The 22,850-nt window shown below is 38.5% G+C and overlaps 1 protein-coding gene across 3 annotated transcripts in view; it reads right to left on the bottom strand.

Annotated features, from left to right (window-relative positions):
- Positions 1–453: 453 nt before the first annotated feature.
- BCAT1 (branched chain amino acid transaminase 1) overlaps positions 454–22,850 on the bottom strand; it is a 132,314-nt gene continuing 109,917 nt past the window's right edge. For all 3 annotated transcript variants that reach the window (XM_065940316.1, XM_065940299.1, XM_065940308.1), the window contains exons 9-11: positions 21,955–22,095; positions 19,216–19,290; positions 454–7,862 (exon numbers count right to left, since the gene is read on the bottom strand). In XM_065940316.1, the coding sequence (XP_065796388.1) occupies positions 7,821–7,862; positions 19,216–19,290; positions 21,955–22,095 (258 nt within the window). In that variant the 3' untranslated portion in view covers positions 454–7,820. The remainder of the gene's footprint in view (positions 7,863–19,215; positions 19,291–21,954; positions 22,096–22,850) is intronic.

Here is a 22,850-nt window from a genome sequence, read left to right as displayed (position 1 = left end):
GTTGTTTTATCAGTGAGATTCATTATGACAGTGAATGGGAAGAAGCAATTCATTCCCCTTATGTTCAAAATGCAAAAACAAAGGTAAATTTTGCTAAAGATGGAGCCATACCCAGGGGAAAGGACAATTCTTAAGTGCCCATTGTATTTTTTAATCCACATGTTTGAAAATATGAGACAATCTAGACTCTATCCAGGGGAATGTGCTCAGTCCCTTCTTTCTCAATGTCATTTTGGCTTTAAAACATCATACTACATTTACATCATGACCCAAAACCTTGGAACACTATAAAACAGTAACTAGACATGATTATTTTGTGCATTCAATAATGCCGATTTCAAGAGAGTATGCAAACAGGAATCCTTGAAATTGCTTTATTGTTGACAAAAACAGTGCATAATTAAAGATTTGATGAGGAACCTGCAAACAATAAAGAATGTGACTATTGCCAGCAAAATACAATTACTCCAAGTCCTTTAGACATTACAAATATAGTTCTTTCACACCAGATGGTTCATGTGTAACAAAGCCATTTTAGAATGCTTAATTGTGCTTCGACAAAACCTTTGAAGAATGAGGTAGTTTCCTTTACCCACCATATCTTCCACATTACCATTGTTACACTTTTAGTGAGCTTAAATCCTTTAAAGAGACCTTTAAATAATTATTCATAAGAGCCAAGCCTTATTTACAAAGTATTTCTTTCTACTTGATTATTCTTAAAGAGAATTTCAAGAATCACTACATAACTGGAAAATTTTGAGACAAGCAATGGTGGGGACTTTTTCATTACAATCAGATGCAAGAGAACAAGTTCTAAAAATTCCATCGTTAAGCTGGTATTCTCCCATTTCTATCCATAAACGCTGATTTTAAAACTATGTCCACAAAAAAAAAAACAAAAACAAAATAAAACACTACTTCCTCACACTCCGATTTTCTCTCAGCCATCAAGCAAGAACAAATTCTTCAGAATAGGGAGTTAGGTTCCGTGTGTAGGCTGATTGAGCAATTTGTGGGGTCATTCATTCTTATTCATCAATAGGGGGCCATCTGCATAATTTATGAATGCATACAAATTAGCAGCTTATCTTAAAGATTTCATTCAAAATCTACTCACAGCCATACTCTTGAGAGAATACTAACACTCTTCAAAAACTTATCAATGAAGTAGAAATTGAGGCAGGTATTTGCAATCCTTTCTCAACCCTGAGAATGACTTTAACAACCACTATGAAATTAGCTTGAGGACATCACGGCATGTTGTACCATTTAGTTAAAAACAAAATGATAATATTCAACTATTTTCCAAGTCAGTTAACCTTCACCAAGGAAAGGGGGGATGGTGGCAAATAGTATTCCCAAGGGGAAAAAGAAGTCATGATTTACTCCTTGCTACTTATTTGTCTCAAGATGATTCACAAATCTTGAAACAGTTGAAGAAAAGACATAATAGATCTTATATATATGCAATTATGAACTCTTAACCATATTGGTAGTAATTCAAAGTGGTTCCCATGGAACACGAATTTTAGATTCCCATGTAACATGACCTCAAGGTCATGGCAAAATTCTAGTATCTGATAAGCTGACCACTATATCTAGTTATCTCCTAGCTGGCAATGCTTGTACTTGGCACCTATATTGAAAGCTGGAGATCCCTATGGCTGGCACAAGAAATAAAAGCTGTTTTGGACAGCACAGACCCAAGTTTGAGATTTTCCTTTCTTTCTCTACAACCTTTCTTCCTCTAATATCTCTAACTAAAATTGTCTCCATTCAGTGATGTGTAACAAGGAATCTAGCCATTGCAATAGTGAGCATGAGTAGAAATGTCAGTGAAAATACGTTTAAATTCATTCTCATATCACAGTTCACAATATTTACCATCCCAACAGTGGATTCCATAGGTAAACATGATGTAACTCAAGTTTTAGACCTTATTAAATGGGTCTACTGTGGTATGAAAACTATACTTACTTACCTGAAACACCAATACTTGAATCCAGCAGGCTCATTTGCTAAGACAACTTCATGCCTTTATCATCCACTAAAGCAAATATATTTACATGTATCTGACTTATTTACTCCAAACTTCATTATCATACCCTAAGATGAATATCTGGTGCGTATGCTGAAGATGGAAAATAAATCACTTTCTTCTTTCACTTTTAAATTTTTTTCTTTTTTGTCTGTACAACTTTCAGGATCTTAGCTTCCCAACCAGGGACCAAACTCCAGCCCCTGCAGTTCACTGCACCAAGCTCAAACCACTGGACAGCCAGGGAATTCCCTACCTTTGTGTTTTTAAAACAGCTTTCTGGCAATGATTTTTTAAAAAATAAAAAAATCTCTTTGCAATATTTTAAATGGCCTTTCTTTTAAAACCTCAAGCTGTGAAAAACTGTTGTGTTAAGTCTTCCACCTGCTATTTTCCGAGTAGCTGTAATCCATCATTTTCAAGCTAAGTCTAAACAGTTTGATTCATAATTGACATTTTCCAGAAAAACTCACTCTAGAAACATTTTGTTTATTCCAATAATACCTGACTTTGTGTTTAAGAAGATCAGCAAGGATGCTGTACTTTGAAGTGTTCTTTTGTTAGATGTACCACAACAGCTCCAAAGGAATGCAGTTAACAAATATACCAAGTTGGTACAATTATTCCAATATGCAGTATGCAGATGTGTGTGTGTGCTCGGTCGCGTCCGACTCTTTGAGACCTCATAAACTCTAGCCCGCCAGGCTTCTCTGTCCGTGGAATTTTCCAAGCAAGAATATTGGAGTGGGTTGCCATTTCCTACTCCAGGGGATCTTCCACCCAAGGATCGAACGCTTGGCAGATTCTTGAGTCACCTGGATAGCCCAGTAAGCAGTAAACCAGGAGGTAATTCCTACCTCCTGCTAAGCATTAATCTACTATGCAGTTTCCCATGAGAGGGAAAGAAAGGAATGAAAAAATAGGACATATTTCTTCTTCTAAAAATGAGATGAAAATGTTCATTGTGATTTCTTGATAACAGATGTGCTCTGGCCTTTGCTTCATTATCTAACTGTATTATTAATAAATACTACTTTTATACCTAAAACTTTAAATAGGAGAGTACAAATGCCATGAGGGTAATGTCTATATACTACTTATTTTCTAATCCCTACTGTGAGTTGTTAGTCACATTAATCACCAAATGAACTCATCATCAAATTAACTATAAGCTTTTGTGATCTTTATCAGTCAATATGTTAAGCTTATTGAAACAGTGACTTCTTTTGTGGGGAGGTTATTTAGAAAACAGACACCTGAACAAATTCTACCTGTGGCAAAACAAAATGTTAGGTGTTATTGTCGTTGTTTAGTCACTAAGTCATGTCCAATTCTTTGTGACTCCGTGGACGGTAGCCCGCCAGGCTCCTCTGTCCATAGGATTTCCCAGGCAAGAATACTGGAGTGGGCTGACATTTCCTTCTCCTGTATCAAGGATCTTGCCAATCCAAGGATCAAACCAGTGTCTCCTGCACTGGCAGGATTCTTTACTGCTCAGCCACCAGGGAAGCCGGATAGGTGTTATATCTACTAAAATTACTTGCCAGGATTACTATTTACAACTTAGTTATCACACTCTCACAGAAGAAACCCACATTCCAGGAATATCAGGGATCCTCCTTATAATGTTTCTCTGGGCTGTGTACTGTGCTTAGGCACTCAGTCAGGTCTGACTCTTTGGACCCTATAGACTATAGGCCTCCAGGCTCTTCTGTCCATGGGGATTCTCCAAGCAAGAATAATGAAGTGAGTTGCCATGCTGTCCTCCAGGGGATCTTCCCGACCCAAGGACTGAACCCAGGTCTCCCTCATTGCAGGCAGATTCTTTGCCATCTGAGCCACCAGGGAAGCCCAAGAATAGTAGAGTGGGTAGCCTATCCCTTCTCCAGGGTATCTTCCTGACCCAGGAACTGAACCAGGGTCTCGTGCATTGCAGATGGATTCTTTACCAGCTGAACTATCAGGGAAGCCCAACGTTTCTCTAACCCCTGTCTAAGCTTTAGTGCACCCCACGAATATTTATTGCTCTCAATATTATAAAAACTGTCACTCACTGAAAGTAAACAAACATTGTTTTCTGCTTAAAATATTCTTTTCCCAATCATAAGGGCAAACTGAACATACAATTTTAAAAAGGAACTTTTTAAGGAAAAAGAATACAGTGATTGTGTGGGAGTGGGGAAAATAAATAAGCTTATGTCAGCAACTGATTTTATAGCACCAACTCCCTAAAACAGAGCTGAAACTGCAGCTTTAATAAAATGTTCCTACAATTCTTTTGACCAAGATATATTCATTAATTGCCTTCAAGTGGGCACCCAATGGGAAGAGCTGACTCAGAAAAAACACTGGTGCTGGGAAAAATTGAAGGTAATAGGAGAAGGGGGCAGCAGAGGACAACACGGTTAGATAGATAGCATCACCAACTCAATGGACATGAATCGGAGCAAACTCTGGAAAATAGCAGAGGACAGAGGAATCTCACATGCTGCAGTCCATGGGGTCACAGAAAGTCGGACATGACAGAGAAACTGAACAAGTACCCCAAAGTGTTCTGATTTGAGGAATGCCAGACTCTAATACTTTGGCCACCTGATGCGAAGAACTGACTCATCAGAAAAGACCCAGATGCCGGGAAAAATTGAAGGCAGGAGGAGAAGGGGATAACAGAGGATGAGATGGTTGGATGGCATCACCGACTCGATGGACATGAGTTTGAGCAAGTTCCAGCAGTTGGTGATGGACAGGGAGGCCTGGTGTACTGCAGTCCATGGGGTCACAAAGAGTCGGACACGACTGAGCGACTGATCTGAACTGAACTGAGACCACTTGTTTGGGTACAACTGTATCAAGCAACAAAACTGATATGATGAAGAGTTCTCATCCAGGGTATATAACATAAGTTTCTCAGATCTTCAGAAGGCTAACACTGCCAAGTCATATAATCAGTGTGACACTGCACTTTCTTATAGCTACTGCAGATCTTTTTTTTTTCTCCCTAGTGACAACCTTTTAAGAAAAGAATAAAGGGGGTTTACTAGGTAGGAAAAAAAAAAGAGAGAGATTCTCGAACAATGTTTCCCAGGCATTTATTCCTTTTTCCCTTTTATTTTTCCTCTGTACTTTTGGAAGTAAATGTTTTATTATGAGCGTATTCATTCCTGCAAGTTCTGGGAAGCACAGTACCTGTCCCTGAAATGGACTCATCTTTTGATGTATTGTGAGCTGACTCCTTGATAAATGACTGCAACAGAGAAATTCCTAAAAGCAAACAGCTTTAGGAAATGCTCTGGTCATTTCTAATGCCTGAACACTTTGTTTTAAGATCTTGGTTTCTACTGATTTTGTTTTGAAAAAGGCTGATGAACTCGGTCTGACATGTAAAAATGGGGAAAAAAATGGAAGGAAGAGAACATGCAAAATAAGTTAATCATTATCATTTTAAGTGCCACCAGTTCTGTTTATAATCATGCACATGTGAATTGCTGAATCTCATTTGATCAACCCAATTAAACATTAAATAATTGCAGCCAATTATGCAAATATCAGCAACAATATTAATTTGTTGATCTTTTTGAGCAGATTAGCCTCACATGTTCCTAATGCTAGACTATCTTACGCCTTAAATGATCAATTAGTGTTACGATAACTAAGTCTTGAAGAATGGATAATTGCCTAGTTATAATGTGTCACTCTTGCTGTATTAATCCACTGCAATTAAATAAACAGTGCACAAGGAAAAAAGATGTGCAGATGTTCCTTTTAAATCTATTTAACAAGTTAGTATCAAGGTCAATTTCCTGTCTTATTACTTAAATGAGAATGGCAGATTGTGTTCGCTGTTTTAGGAGACTTGGTTCCTTTAAATGTATGTATATTCTTCATCTTCATGAAGTCTGGTTTTTAAGGGCTTAAAATGCTCTTAAGGTTTGATGAAAGAAATCACACAGACATAATGTCAAGACATATTGTTCTCCAACTTTTACGAGGAACATGTCTAGCTATACTAAATTTAGAGATGCAAAGTATAAAATGTATTTGTGGCAAACAAATGACTTCCATTTCTCATAGGAATGTTGAGTGTGGTTATTATGTGCTACTTGACAGGTTAGAATTACCTTAGGTCATTTCTAGACTACAACATTGAAAGCGAGGTCACAAGGTTTAGCAAAGGCAAACGCATAGCCTTAGAATGCTACTTGGTGAACAACGGGCATGAAGGACAGTTAAAGCATGTCAGACCTGAAAAGAACAGACTCTCCCAAGACTTCAGATTGCCAATTAAGAGCCCCCTAAAAAAGATATTTTTACCATTCCTTTTCATCTTCTACTTTCCTCATTTTCATTTTACCATTCCTATCTAAAAAGACCCTATGGCCAAAAGTCTTGGAAAAGAATCAAAGCCCCATTTGCTATGTGCTGCTAAATGCCTTAAGGAAATTTTTCCAGCACGTCAAACTTTTAGAATTTTTTTCCTTGCTCTGAAAAGAGAATGAAATATGATCAGCAAGATGAAAGTTATTAGGACTGAAGGAAACCAAAATAAAATGTCTGAGAGTTGACCTTCCAAGGGTAAATGTTTTCTATCAAGATTTGACTTTCCCCTAGATAAACCAGGATACTACAATTTTAACTCACGGCTCCCGAACAAGGAAAATATCACCTATAATCACTCTCTCTATACCCTAACCATGTGCTTATCTAATCCCCTCAACAGGAAAGAGCACCTATAAAACCAGAGTATAAAATCCACAGTATATTCCTCTCTTTCTACCAAAAAACTAAATATGATTTATTTTGTATTTAACACTTAAACATTTATGTATTTAACATATAACATGTCATTTCTATTTGGTTGGTGTGATATCACCATCTTTCTAGAATTATTACTTTAATTCCAAGACAGTCTTCAAATAAGAAATCATTCCTCGAACAAACTACAATCAGAGCATCTCTAATGACTTGGCAGTCCGTGGAAGCTAAAGAGGCATGAGGTAAATATAGATAAAGTCAGAACCAATCACAAATTCTAATAAAGAGGTTTCATAATATAGAAACAAAGAAGGTACACTTCTATAGAAGCTAAATGTTCATTCATTCCCTACTATGGGCCAGGCTGGGGGATGCAAAGATCTATAAGGCACAAGACCCTCAGTCCTGTGGTGAAGCCTGCCCACGAATTACAACACAGTGTGGAGACAGCAGCGGTGGGCTTGTTGATGTCCCAGTGGAGCCTGGTGCAGACTGTGATGTCAGGAAGGAGGAGAGATTCTCCCTAAGATGGACTTAGGGGACCGGGAAAGAAATTCAGTCTCTCTAAGTCTTGATTTATAAACAGCAACAACAACAACACACTTTTCTGAAGATGGAGATGTGGCCTGGGAAATGGTACCTATGAAATGTACTCAGATCAGCTTTCAAACACAAAGACACTCACTGGTTGAGAAGCAGGACATAACTTATACTAAAGATTTTTTTAAAAATCTGAGTGAAGCTCTAAGGGAGGCACTAAGATTATGGAGGAAAATCCTACACTTATATGACTTCCATAATCAACTCTCTAGAGAAGGTAAGGAAAGCTTCTAGGAGCAAATTTAGAAACTACCATTGGATGATTGTGATTCATCTTCTCTGGCATGAGGAAACAATCGCCCTGGTAACACAGATAATACAAACAACATGATGCACAACTAAAATCAGGTAGCCAAAGACATTTCTCATAATTCAAACGCAACAGTCGGTCCCAAGCGCACGCAAATGATATCCTGTTCTTTTCCACTCAGGCTACTGTGATTGTCCAGTCGCTCTCTTCTCTTCCGTACTACAAGGAAAGCAAGAAAACATGTTTCAGTGGTAAAGCTAACAGCACAGGAACAGCTTATAAATAAACTTAATGATATAACCAACGTTGAACAAAAGGTTCACTTCTGTTTTGTACATTAAAAGCAGGTCCATATTGAAAATAAGACTATGTATAAAGAACCATTCAAATACCTGGGAAGAATCATAGATTTTATAATTATAGTTGAGCTCAAATTTATAGCTGGTATAGGTTCCTTACATATGCCTTTTCACTGCTATTCTGTATTTAGTTTCTCAGATCATGTACCGTTTTCGCTTGAATTGCCTCTTTAGTACGAATATAACTTCAGTTGAAATGAATACAAAACATTAGAATTCCTGAATTGGAAAGAACATTACAAATTGTCTAGTCTGCAGGGAATGAGCCAAATAAGTGTGGCTCTGGATTTCACTTCAGAGTAGTTCCACTTCTATTGGTTTCATATACTGGGATTCCAGGAAAGGTCTCTTTTGCAGAAAGTTCTAAGTCTTAAAAAATCAAGTGTGAAGAGCAATAAACTTTTAAGTCCAGCTTCTCATTTAAGGACACTAAGGCTCTAGCAAACTCTGTTTTTAAAATTTTCTTTTATTGAAGTATAGTTGATTTACAATGTAATGTTAAGTTATGCTATAAAAAGTGATTCATACATGCATATGCATACATATATACATGTGTGTGCATATATATACATACATATACATGTCTGTATATACATATGTGTATATATACACACATATACACGTCTATATATACATATGTGCATATATACACATATACATGTCTATGAATACACATGTGCATATATATACACACATATATATGTCTATATATACATGCTGTTGTTCAGTTGTTAAGTCATGTTCTACTCTTCGCTACCCCCATGGACTGCAGCACTCCAGGTTTCCCTGTCCATCACTATCTCCTGGAGTTTGCTCAAACTCATGTCCATTGACCTGGTGATGCCATCCGACCATCTCATCCTGTCGCCCCCTTCTCACAGTCTTTTCCAGTGAGCTGGTTCTTTGCATCAGGAAGCCCAAGTACTGGAGCTTCAGCTTTAGTCTCAGCCCTTCCTACATCTATATATTCATCAGAAAGGCCTATGTATATAGGCTTCCCTGGTAGCTCAGCTGGTAAAGAATCCACTTGCAATGTAGGACACCCTGGTTTGATTCCTGGGTCAGGAAGTTCCCCGAGAGAAGAAATAGGCTACCCACTCCAGTATTCTTGGGCTTCCTGGATGGCTCAGAAGATAAAGTATCTGCCTGCAATGCTGGAGACCTGGGTTCAATCTTTGGGTTGTGAAGATCCTCTGGAGGAGGGCATGGCAACCAAGTATTCTTGTCTGGAAAATCCCATGGACAGAGGAGCCTGGCAGGCTACAGTCCATGGGGTCGCAAAGAGTTGGACACAATTGAACAACTAAGCATTGCACAGCACATATATGTATGTAAATATATACATATATATATTTCCATATTCTTTCCCATTATGGTTTATCACTGAATACTGCATACATTTACCTGTCCTATACAATAGGTTCTGTTGTTTATACATTTTCTATATAGTTTACTTCTGCTAATCCCAATGTCCTAATCTATCCCTCCTCCATTCCCATCCCCCTTGGCAACCATAAATCTGGTCTCTTCTAGGAACCTCTTAACTACAGCCCAGTTCTGTATCTGTGCAATGCTATTCCTCCTCCATCACACTGTCTGTGTCCTGGGTGCCTCTTAATGAGCTTTAAAGACTTCAGAGAGCAGAATCTATCAAATTGGTAAAAATACTAGAAGCTAAGAATGGGTCCCCCTATAACCTTCTGGTTTACATGAAAAGGAGAATGAAGGAAGCCAATGTCACTAAGTGACTTACTTAATCCACATCAGAAAGTGTTGCCTACAGAGTATGGCTTCCCACTGTTGACACTGTTGATTTCATAATGAATGCCAGACGAAACATTCCCAAATTCTGCCTGATTTATATATAGAGAGAAATACACATTTTATTTTTCCTATTTGAATTTCCATTAATACATTAGACACTTTAGCCATTAGTAATAATTGAGTGTCAGCCTACTGATATTTTGTATGCTACGTGGGTTTCCACATTTCCTATTGGGTATGTGTATGCTTGTATACTAAATTGCTTCAGTTGTGTCCAACTACAGACCCTATGGACGGTAGCCTGCCAGGCTCCTCTGTTCATGGGATTCTCCAGGCAAGAATTCTGGAGTGGGTTGCCATTTCCTTTTCCAGGGGATCTTCCAGAACCAGGAATCAAACCTGCATCTCTTGCATCTCCTGTACTGGCAGCTGGGTTCTTTACCACTAACGCGATCTGGGAAGCCCTATTGACATGTTAGCAGATCTACAAACTTTTGATTCATGACTATAATTTCATCATGAGTCTCACCAGTTAAAATGAATTTGCTTTCAGTTACCCATTTTAGTTTTATCAACAGTCAAGATCAGTTTTGAATACAGGGACAGTCATAGGCTGTGTAATTCTAGGAACCTACAGAATATGTATTAAGGTTTTTCTCCCTTGTCCTGCAACTCATGCTTTCATGTAAAATCATAGTATCTTGAGATGTTATTCAAGGGATGTGATAATACAGCTAATTCATAATATCTAGACTTAGGTGATTATCACCTTTCATTTCAATAATGAATAATGTACTTTAATTTTCCAAGGTGAAATAATTCAAAGTAGAGATGACAGATTTTAGCAGGAATAGAAACACACTTCCTTTAAAAGGTATCCAGAGAAGACGGGGAAAGAAAACACTTGTCTGCATGGACCAGACTGTCCTTATGCTGCTGTCAGTGCTTTTAACGGGCTTCCCCGGTGGCACAGTGGTAAAAGAATCTGCCTGCCAATGCAGGAGAGGAAGATTTGATCCATGGGTCGAGAATATCCCCTGGAGGAAGAAACGGCAACTCCAACATTCTTGCCTGGGAAATCCCATGGAGAGGAGCCTGGCAGGCTACAGTCCATAAGGTTGCAAAGAGTCGGACATGACTTAGTGACTAAACAACAAAAATGCATCCTTAACACTACCATAGTGATAGCCTTTAATGTTTGCAATGCAGTAAAGCAAATCCAGCCTGTGGGGTGGTACTTTGAGACCATGTGGAAGGCTCAGTGTGATGTGCAGAATTTTTCAACTTTTCATCAATTCCAATTAGAACAGTGAACTAAAACGTGACTAATAATGACAAGCTTATTACTTGCATTCAATGCACATTTGGCAAATAATTTTACAAGGCCTTTGCTAAAACGTGCCTTTTACATTTGGCAGGAAATTCTAAAACATAAAAAGGCCAAGCTGCAAGTTAGGCACTTAACTCTCAACAAGGCCAATAAAAATAGAACCAGTGCTGCCCACCAGTTAACACTTCATCATCCTGGTTGTAGGTCATATTCAATGGCCATGCAAAGCTCTGTGATCCGAAAACAATGGGTGAAGCGTGAATTAGGGAACAAGGAGGGGCTGGGAAGCTGAGCAAGGGACTGCACCATCAAAGCAATCTAGAAAGTTCACCAAGTCTGCACACACACACAGAATAGCTCAGGCCTTCTCCAGGGAAAGAACGGTTATTTATTCTCACAAAGCTGCAGCCACAGGTGGGAAAAGAGATTTTTAAAATTCTATCTGGTGATGGGCTATCAATACGGATCACGCTTTGATCCCACTCAGCTTCCCTTATTCTAAACTACTGAAGATGTCCACCTCTGGGTCTTGACAATCACTCCTCCCACTTTCTGAAATGACCATAGCAGCACGGCTAGTTACTCAAATATGCTACCCCAATATTTACAACTTGGACTGCAGCTTTTATCTGATCCTGACAGCAGTTTCAATGTATATCTCACTTTGAAAAAATCTAAATCAGATTCTCAAGTTTTTTTCTTTTCTTTTCATAAAATAATTTGACATTTTTAATCTCTTCTCAGAATGTGTTAATACACAAGAGCAACACGTTTCTGTTCTTCAGTACTTGCTTGGTGTATCACTCACCCATTCATTCCTTTTTCAACATTACTGAGGTTCTCGCCTGGTGGTCCAGTGGTTAAGAACCTGCCTTCCAACGGAGGAGACCTGGGTCCAAACCCTGATCAAGGATTTAAGATCCCACAAGTCACGGGGCAACTGAACTCACACGACACAACTAGAGAAGGCCACGTGTTGCACTTACTGAGGCCGTGTGCCACAAGAGGAGCCCGCATGTACCACAACCGGAGGAAGCCCCCATGGCACAGTGAAGCACCATCACAGCCAAAAATGAATTAATTAAAAAAAATTAATTAACAAATTAATTTTTTAAATGGAAGAATATAGTACAAAGAGAAAATATTAGCAGGAGTCAGGGTAAAAAAATTTAAAAAAAAAAGAAAGAAACATTACTAAGTATGTACTATGGCACAGATGCTGTGAGAATATTGGAATTACAAAAAGAGAATAAAATAACACCTACACTCAAACAACCACGGAACAAAGGCAAGTGTGTGACTAATCAGAACAGACTTTAAAAGTCCTACGTGATCATCCAGAGGCTATGGAAAATGGGGAAGAAGCAGCAGTTAAGTGGGTAAATATGTTTGTACTGAGGAAAGGGGATGTTATTCCAGAGATTTAAAAGATTCTTCAAGGAGATGCATCTTGAAGAAACAACCAACATCTTATCAAACAGGCAAACTGTAGAAGATACAGGAAGGCAGGAAGGACGCAAATAGAGCAGAGCATATTGGAGGACAGAGGAGATCCCCAGATGGCAGAAGCTGATATGACAGTAACAGGTACAGCAAAGAGCAATGGGAGAGCGAGGGATATGGACAGCATGGTGATGTTCTCCAAGTTAAAGTCTGGTTAAGTATGAACACAGAAGTGCTTTTTTTGTTTTTTTGTAACATTATTAAAAAAAAAAAAAAAGAAGAAGAAGAGGAAGGGACTTCCCCGTTGATCCTGTGGTTAACAATCCACACACACAATGGTTCAATCCTTGGTCAGGGAACTGAGATCCTACATGCCAAGGAGCAACTAAGCCCACAGGCTAGAACTAGACAGTCCATGTGCAATGAAAGATCCCAAATGGCAATGAAGATCCCACGTGCCACAACTAAGATCCAACACATTCAAATAAATACTGAAAAAAAAAAAAAAAATCACAAAATCAGCCTGCATTCACTGATTAAAAAAATTGGAAAAGAAAAAAGGGGAAAACTCTAAAACCTTGCCATTTGAAAAGTTTCCCCCCAAGAGGTAATTTGTAGAGCAATAAGACCCAGGGAACTATATGTCTAATTAGCCAAATGGGATGAACACTCAGCCTCAGAGACTCTTGCTGATGTACAGAAATATACAAGTTAAATGAAAATCAGATCTGTGGTTAAGAAGGAATTCTCCCCCCAGAGAAAGAACTGGCAAGAACCTTGAGGATTCTTTGGTTGCTACTGCCGCTCCTTTTCAATTTCAGAGAACTTGGGAGGAAACGACACGTTTCCATGTAAGTCAAAGAGATCAAATGTAAAACATGGTGCAATTCTATGCTTTTTCCTCAGTAATTACTTAAATTATTTTTCTTGGAGAGAAACAGACAATTTAGTAGCTTGGCTGACAGCATCAATTTGCCATCTTGTAAGAGAATAATTTTGAAACTGTAGGTTTATGCCCACAGGCACAAAATAATTGAAGAAGAAAGAGGTGGTCTTAGATTCCAAAGGGATGGTCCTGGGTTACTTAACAATTTGGAGCAGATTTGGTGCTTGGTTTATGGTTTAATTCAGAATCTCATGTATCCCTGGGCTTCCCAGGTGGCTCAAGCGGTAAAGAATCTGCCTGCCAGGAAAAGCAAGAGACGCAGGTTCGATCCCTGGGTCAGGAAGATCCCCTGGAGGAGGGCATGGCAATCCACTCCAGTATTCTTGCCTGGAGAATCCCATGGACAGAGTGGCCTGTCAGGCTATAGTCCATGGGGTTGCAAAGAGTTGGACATGACTGATCAAATGCATGCTTGCATTCCTTTGTTTCTTTGTTCAGTAGAGAGCTCTTGAACTCATCATTAGTTTTTTAGTGTTATTACCATTATACTTTCCTACCTAAGGTAAAAAGAGAAATTACTAACTTCTTAGCCAAGTTATAAAGAGAATACATGCAAGTAAGAGAAAAATATTCTATTTCTCCTCCTTTTCTACTTCATATTAACTTTTATTTTTAAACCTTTTGATATGGTTTCAAATTTAAACTGAATAAATCTGTCCTGCTATATCAGTTTGCTCTGACTTCTCCAATTCCCTGGTCACTTTTTCCACTACTCTACTCCTGGGCATCTGGAACAGCCTCTGTATACAGTGTGTGCTCAATATAATTGTTGAATGAATGAATCAAAACCATTCACTTCTGTCACCTACATCCCTGCGTTCTGCAATCTTACTTCTAAATATGCTCTTTCTCACAGGGAACTCTGCTCAATTTTATGTGGCAGTCTGAAATGGACTGCGTTTGGAGGAAAATGGATACAAATATGGTTGTCTCTCTGCAATCCACCTGAAACTATCACAATATTGTTAATTGGCTATACTCCAACACAAAGATTTGACATAGATACACTACCAAGGGTAAAATAGACAGTTAGTAGGAAGTTGCTATATAACAGAGGGAGTCCTTCCAGTGAATATTCAGGGTTTCCTTTAGGATTGACAGATGCTGAAGCTGAAGCTCCAGTGCTTTGGCCACCTGATGAGAAGAGCCGACTCATTGGAAAAGACCTTGATGCTGGGAAAGACTGAGGGCAGGAGGAGGGTATGACAGAGGATGAGATGGTTGGATGGCATCACCGACTCAATAGACATGAGTCTGAGCAAACTCCAGGAGATAACAAAGGACAGGGAAGCCTGGCGTGCTGCAGTTCATGGAGCTGCAAAGAGTTGAACACAACTTAGCAACTGAGCAACAACAGGGAGTCCAGCCTAGTGCTCTGCGGTGACTTAGAGGGCTGGGGTTGGAGGGAGGAACAGGAGTGAGGGGACACACACACACACTTATGGCCGATATGCATTGTTGTATGGCAGAAATCAATACAACTTTGTAAAGCAATTATCCTCCAATAAACAAATAAATAAAAATGCTCTTTCTGAGACCTTTTGCAATGGCTTCCCATCTTGTCCCAAAGTTGCCTCTGGACTTCTTTTATTCATACCTTAGGGTTTGGGGGCATAGATGTAGTCACAATCTCAATGGAGATGACACTCATTTCTGCTTTTGTCTTCCAAAGTTTCATGATAATGCTGGCTGAACACCGCTACTTAGCTTTTTCTTCTGATTCATATTTAATAGAATTTAATTTTCCCTCAGCCTTTTTGACTACTTTTTCTTCTAACACTTTACAACCAAATCAAAATAGTGTAAATTTTCTTATTTCATATCATTTCTAAGTGGTAGTATTGGAATCTATTTTGTGTTTAACTGCTATAGACTGAAATGTGCTCTTCTGTACAATTTGTTCAAGAAAACTCTCCAAAGTAATCTTTCCTTATCACTGTAGCCACACTTCTTCCCCTCTTAAAAATCTTTTAAGTTCTGTTTTGGATAAAGGCTTTCACAACTCAAATTATATATTTTTTTCTTCAATTTATGCTTTTTACTTGAGCAAACACTAATAACTTATCTGCCTTCATCAGATTTACTCAGACAACTCTAAAAAACAAAAATATAAAACTACTCTAGCAGAGGGTTGGAAAAACTAGGAATTTGGGATTAACATTAATACACACCACTATATATAAAATAATAAACAACAAGGACCTATGGTATCGCATAAGCAACTACTAATGTACTCAATATCTTATAATAACCTGGGGGCTTCCCTATTGGCTCAGATGGTAATCAGCCTGCAATGCAGGAGACCTGGGTTCGATTCCGGGGTCAGGAAGATCCCCTGGAGTAGGAAATGGCTACCCATTCCAGTATTCTTCCCTGGAGAATTCCATGGACAAAGAAGACTGGTGAACTACAGTCCATAGAATCACAAACAATCACATGAGTGAGTGACTAACACTTTCACTTCCACTATTAACAACCTAAATTGGAAAAAAAAATTTGAGAAAGACATCTATTTCTGCTTTATTGACTATGCCAAAGCCTTTGACTGTGTGGATCACCACAAACTGTGGAAAATTCTGAAAAAGATGGGAATACCAGACCACCTGATCTGCTTCTTGAGAAACCTGTACGAAGGTCAGGAACAGTTAGAACTGTTAGAATTGGACATGGAAAAACAGACTGGTTCCAAATAGGAAAAGGAGTACGTCAAGGCTGTATATTGTTACCATGCTTATTTAACTTATATGCAGAATACATCATGAGAAATGCTGGGCTGGATGAAGCACAAGCTGGAATCAAGATTGCTGGGAGAAATATCAAGAACCTCAGATATGCAGATAACACCACCCTTATGGCAGAAACTGAAGAATGAAAGAGCCTCTTGATGAAAGTGAAAGAGGAGAGTGAAAACGTTGGCTTAAAGCTCAACATTCAGAAAACTAAGATCATGGCATCTGGTCCCATCACTTCATGGGAAATAGATGGGGAAACAGCGGAAACAGTGTCAGACTTTATTTTTTTGGGCTCCAAAATCACTGCGCATGGTGATTGCAGCCATGAAATTAACAGACACTCCTTAGAAGAAAAGTTATGACCAACCTAGACAGCATATTAAAAAGCAAAGACATTACTTTGCCAACAAAGGTCCATCTAGTCAAGACCATAGTTTTTCCAGTGGTCATGTATGGATGTGAGAGTTGGACTGTAAAGAAAGCTAAGCACCAAAAAATTGATGCTTTTGAAGTGTGGTGTTGGAGAAGACTCTTGAGACTCCCTTGGACTTCAAGGAGATCCAACCAGTCCATCCTAAAGGAGATCAGTCCTGGGTGTTCGTTGAAGGGACTGATGCTGAAACTGAAACTCCAGTAGTTTGGCCACCTCATGGGAAGAGTTGATTCATTGGAGAAGATTCTGATGCTGGGAGGGATTTGGGGCAGGAGGAGAAGGGGGCGACAGAGGATGAGATGGCTGGATGGCATCACCGACTTGATGGACATGAGTTTGAATAAACTCTGGGAGTTGATGATGGACAGGGAGGCCTGGCATGCTGCGATTCATGGAGTCGCAAAGAGTCAGACACGATTGAGAGACTGAACCTAACTGAACAGAAAGCTCAACATTCAGAAAACTAAGATCATGGCATCTGGTCCCATCACTACATGGCAAATAGACGGGGAAACGGTGGAAATAGTGGCAGACTTAATTTTTGGGGGCTCCAAAACCACTGCAGACGGTGACTGCAGCCATGAAATTAAGACGTTTGCTCCTTGGAAGAAAAGTTATGACCAACCTAGACAGCATATTAAAAAGCAGAGACATTACTTTGCCAACAAAGGTCCATCTAGTCAAGGCTATGGTTTTTCCAGTAGTCATGTATGGATGTGAGGGTTGGACTATAAAGAAAGCTGAGCACTGAAGAATTGATGTTTTTGAAGTGTGGTGTTGGAGAAGACTTTTGAGAGTCCCTTGGACTGCAAGGAGATCCAACCAGTTCATCCTAAAGGAGATCAGTCCTGAGTGTTCATTGGAAGGACTGATGTTGAAGCTGAAGCTCCAATACTTTGGCCACCTGACGCGAAGAACTGACTCATTGGAAAAGACCCTGATGCCGGGAAAGATTGAAGGCGAGAGGAGAAGGGGACGACAGAGGATGAGATGGTTGGATAGCATCACCAACTCAACAGACTTGAGTTTGGGTAAACTCCAGGAGTTGGTGATTGATAGGGAGGCCTGGCATGCTGTAGTCCACGGGGTCACAAAGAGTCAGACATGACTTAGTGACGGAATTGAACTGAACTGATATATATGCAAAGAAGAATCACTTTGCTATACACCTGAAGCATCATAAATCAACCATACATCAATTTAAAAAAAGACTCACTAAAAGAGAAATACCTGAAAAGTTTTATTAAATTTCTTCAAATTACTGTTGACTGTTTTTACATACAAAAGTAGAAAACAAATCTAAGTTTTAAGTCCTCTAATATTAAGATATTCCTTTAAGGTTATAGAAAATTCCTATAGACAACTTCTATTGAAGAGTAGAAATAAGACAACTCATAAATTCAAAACCCACAATCTTTCTTTTATTGTTATAAATTTTGCACAAAAGTTGCTAAGTCTTCAAAAAATAACATATTTTATCCAAAGTCTTCAGTTGCTCTGTGGGGACCTGTTGCTTTCCCAATCAACTTTAATTATTTGCTTAGTTTTTAAGACCCCACACCATTTGATGTCACCCATAATTAAACTTCATTTTACATTTCAATCTGAATCTCGGCTCACTTTTCACCAACTGGCAATGATGGCATCTAGGCTCCCCAAATTTTGAAAAAATATCTTTTACAGGTGAGCCAGGTTTACCGAGTATATTATCTGCCTACCTAGAAAGAGGCTTAACTGCCTGATGATATTACTGTAGATTGTTTCTCAGAAAAAAAAGACAAAACAAAATTAGCAGTACTAAAAACCAGGTGTGCATGCTCTTTGACATGATAATTACAATTTCAGGAATTTATCCTAAAGAAAAAAATTAAAAATACACTGTTCATAATAGTGAAAGAATTTCCAACAACATAAATGTTCAACAATAAGATTTCTTTAAAAATTATTCTTTAGCAACATAGTGGAATTTTATACATGAAATTTTAAATTTACTGATATCAAAAAGCAAATGATTTATTAATTTAAAAAAGCAGGTTAACAAAATTATATGTGATCCCATTGTTAGAAAAACATCTATCTAAAAATATATAAATGCTTACAAAATATTGAAAATCAAGATATCAAAAATTAACAGTGCTTTTATCCTTGATGGAATCACAGGTAATATTATTTTTTCTGTGCTTTCTTCCACTTCACTTTAAAGATTTTTTCTTTTATAAAAGTATGTTACACTTTTCAATGAGATTTTTAAGTGTTATCAAATTTACTGAATATATTTATTTTTTAATGTTAAGTAATTGAGTCTCTGACTCTCTGTGTATGTATATAATGTGTGTGTGTGTGTGTGTGTCTTTTTCCCCCTTCTTTCCTTTTTTTTTTTTTTAATATTCATCTTTTTTCTCATTTCCACTTTTCTCATGCCCACACATACTATCAGGAACATCTTCCTTAAATTTAGTTTGTTGACCTCAAATGACAGTACTTACTCTCTTCTCTCCACAGAGGTAAGATCTGGTTCTAGGCTTTGAAAGAAATAAATAACATCTTAAAAATAAATGCTCTTACCTGAATATCAGTCAGTTTTTCTAAGATGCGGCTTGCAAGCTTAGGACCATTCTCCATAGTTGGAATGTGTATAGTCTATAAAAGAAAACCAGACATGAACTAATTAGAGGATATTCATGTAACAGTGACAACAAGTAAGTAACTAAGCAATTTTACCAAAATAGGGAATGGCACTATGATAACCTTGTTACATATACTAACTTCTATGCCAAAGATTCTTTCTTATTCTTAATTTGAATAAACACAATCTAGTCAATGCTAGGTTGTTCATCTCCTACCAGCTGATTTCAAAGCACAATGGTTTATATGCCAATCTTCAGGTTGATCTGAAGGACCAATGAGAACCCAGGGGTACCTAGAACAGTGGCTAAACTTAAAGAACCCTACTTCCTCCAGCATCCTGAGAATCTACAAAGGTGAGATATTAGCCTCCACATCTAACCCTCTTGGCAGGGAATGAGAACTCAAAAGATATTCTGCCACGAATTAAAGCAAGTCATTTCAGGGACATAAGTTGCTTTTGTTGTTGTTGTTTGTTTTCTTGCCTTGTTGTACGGCATGCAGGATCTTAGTTCCCTGACCAGGGATCGAACCTGTGCCCCCTGCAGTGGAAGCATGGAGCCTTAACCACCAGACCACCAGGGAAGTCCATCAGTAACATAAATGCAAACAAGTCTGTGTCTTCACAAAAGGCGTTACTAAATCTGTCAGTTCTAACCCAAGCTTCTAAGGGCCACAAATTCCACAAAGTTGCACAGATGGCTAAAGTCGGGGCAAAGAGATTTTATGACCCTAATCTGTATTTCGAGTCATGCCTACTCATGCCTTGCTGGGCTTCAGGCTTTTGATAGTTTGATTTTAGTAGACAGTCTATACTCCTACTTTTCTTATTATACTTTTTAGGATAACAAGATAATTAGATATGCCTTTTGGCTCTGATTGCTCCCCTAAAACAAGACCACAAAATGTGTTAAACTTTATAAACTTACTTCTAGAGTTGAAGTACGGAGAAGGCAATGGCACCCCACTCCAGTACTCTTGCCTGGAAAATCCCATGGATGGAGGAGCCTGGTGGGCTGCAGTCCATGGGGTCGCTAAGAGTCAGACAGGACTGAGTGACTTCACTTTCACTTTTCACTTTCACGCATTGGAGAAGGAAATGGCAACCCACTCCAGTGTTCTTGCCTGGAGAATCCCAGGGACGGGGGAGCCTGGTGGGCTGCCGTCTATGGGGTTGCACAGAGTCGGACACGACTGAAGCGACTTAGCAGCAGCAGCAGGAGAGATGAACTAACAACTGGACTTTAAAAATCTGACCCAGGGACATCCCTGATGGTCCAGTGACCAAGAATCCACCTTGCAGGGCAGGGGAAGTGGTTCGATCCCTGGTCAGGGAACCGAGATCTCAAATGCTGTGGAGCAACTAAGCCTGTGTATCACAGCTAGAGAGACTCTGTATGCTGCAAGGAAAGATCCTGCATGATGCTGCGAAGACCCCATACAGTAAATAAACAAATATTAAAAGAAACATGTGCTTTAAAAAAGAAACTGACCTAATGACAACTTTAGTTCATTTAAGTGTAGACCAATAATATATTATCTAGTTATTACCACAGTAAAATGTGAAACAGTAACTTTATAATCAGTACAAGTATCCATATATAATAGAATAATCCTTTTCCCTTGAAATCATCTATCTGTTCATGCAATTATGTCAAGTTTTTGAAAATCCCAAGCAATGAAGCAACCACCATTTAAATCAGCAGAAAAAAAATCAGTTCACCCAGTTGAGGAAACATAATTATAATGTTGAATTTAAAAACCAATAGAATTTGTATTTACTATTATGAATAATTTAAGCCAATTATATTATAAAAACAATGCACCTATGCCTCTGAATTATGAAGTTAGATGAGGACAGAGCTATGTTGTTATAAAGAAGACAGAAAAAACAACAACAACAAAAAAACACTGACAAGAAATGGAAATACAGCATATATAAACAAGATTAATTTAATAGGAGAAAATGTCTTCCAACTAAAGGCTTCTGGAAGTAAATGCATCATGTTTGCCAAATGAAAGTTTTTTATGAAGTGGTTTAATTAACGATGATGATGAAGATGAAAAAACTCACTCATCATTCAGATGAGTTTTCCTTAACAATTTGCTATTCCTCCTCCCGCAGTTAGGAAGTACTTTTGGAAACCAGAGACTGAAAGTGACTTCTTGTAAGTCCTCCCCTGTGGCTTCCCTAGTGACCCAGCGGTAAAGATGAACCTGCTAATGCAGGAGACTCATGTTTGACACCTAGTCTGGGAAGATCCCCTGGAGAAGGATATGGCAACCCACTCCAGTATCCTTGTCTGGAGAATCCCATGGACAGAGGAGCCTGGCAGGCTACAGCCCACGGGGTAGCAGAGTCAGACCCAACTTAGCGACTGAACGACAAGACCTTCCTTAGCGAGATGCTAGATGAGTGTAAGCCTATTGGCATACTTAAGGCAGGCATGATAACCAAGGATGAAACTGTTGGAGCTTTCAGAAAACCACTGCAAAGATGAATAAGTCATTTGCTAACACAGGTTCATAAAGACAACTGCCTCAGTTAACAGAATATTAAGCTATTTAAAAAATCCTTTGCATCCTGAGGCCAACTAGCATTTTGTCCATATACGTATCCAAGGAGTTAAATTATAGGCAAATGTTTGAAAATGAAGGAAGTGAAGAACAATGTCTTACCTCACCCTTGTACAGTATAGTCGAAACAGGGCAAACCACACAGGCGGTACCTGAACCAAACATCTCCCTCACCCGGTTCTCCTCCACAGCTGTGGTCAAGTCATCCATGGTGAGGTATCTCTCGGATACCTTAAATTCACCCTGTTTGGAATAGAAATAAAAACAAATATAATTCAAGAGGGAGGGGACAGATGTATACCTAGGGCTGATTCATGTTATTTGGCAGAAAAAAACAGCAAAATTCTGTAAAGCAATTTTCCTTCAATTAAAAAATAGATATTTATATATGTGTATATATATGTGTGTGTGTATATATATGTGTGTGTGTGTGTGTATACATATATATATATATATATATATATATATATATATATATATATATATATTTAAGGAAAAGACACGCAAAAAATGCCCTGAGGTACAGACCTTTCTACTTTACCTTCTGGCTGAACTGAAACAATGTCATAATCATGTTTAGAAGAAAAGCTGGAAAGAGTGACATCATCTTTTGGGAAACACACCAAGATGCTAAGCAACCTACTCCAAGGTCACCGCTTCTCTAAATGAGATGACCAGAATATAAAATATAAGATGAGCATGATAAAGTACACGGTATATTTTAACACTTGCTTTCTTTTCTGCCTTTTGTTTGTTATCATGGCCAAAGTTTCACAAGCAGATGCACTCCAGTGTTACTTAATGTGTGTTCCAAACTCTCTTTATCATAAGACAAAGTACATTATTATCTAATATTAGTAATTAGAGCCACTATTTAGTGAGCGTCAGTTACACACCACGTTCTCTAATTTTTAAGGTGGGTACTATCACCCTATTTTACAGATGAGAAAACTAAGGTTCAAGGACACTGAATGACACCCCTGAGACCTCACAGCTAG

The sequence above is a fragment of the Muntiacus reevesi genome, chromosome 1 (assembly GCF_963930625.1).
Source record: "Muntiacus reevesi chromosome 1, mMunRee1.1, whole genome shotgun sequence".
Taxonomy (NCBI): domain Eukaryota; kingdom Metazoa; phylum Chordata; class Mammalia; order Artiodactyla; family Cervidae; genus Muntiacus; species Muntiacus reevesi.
Note: the sequence above shows the minus strand (reverse complement) of the source record. Positions and strands in the feature narration are given on the sequence as shown.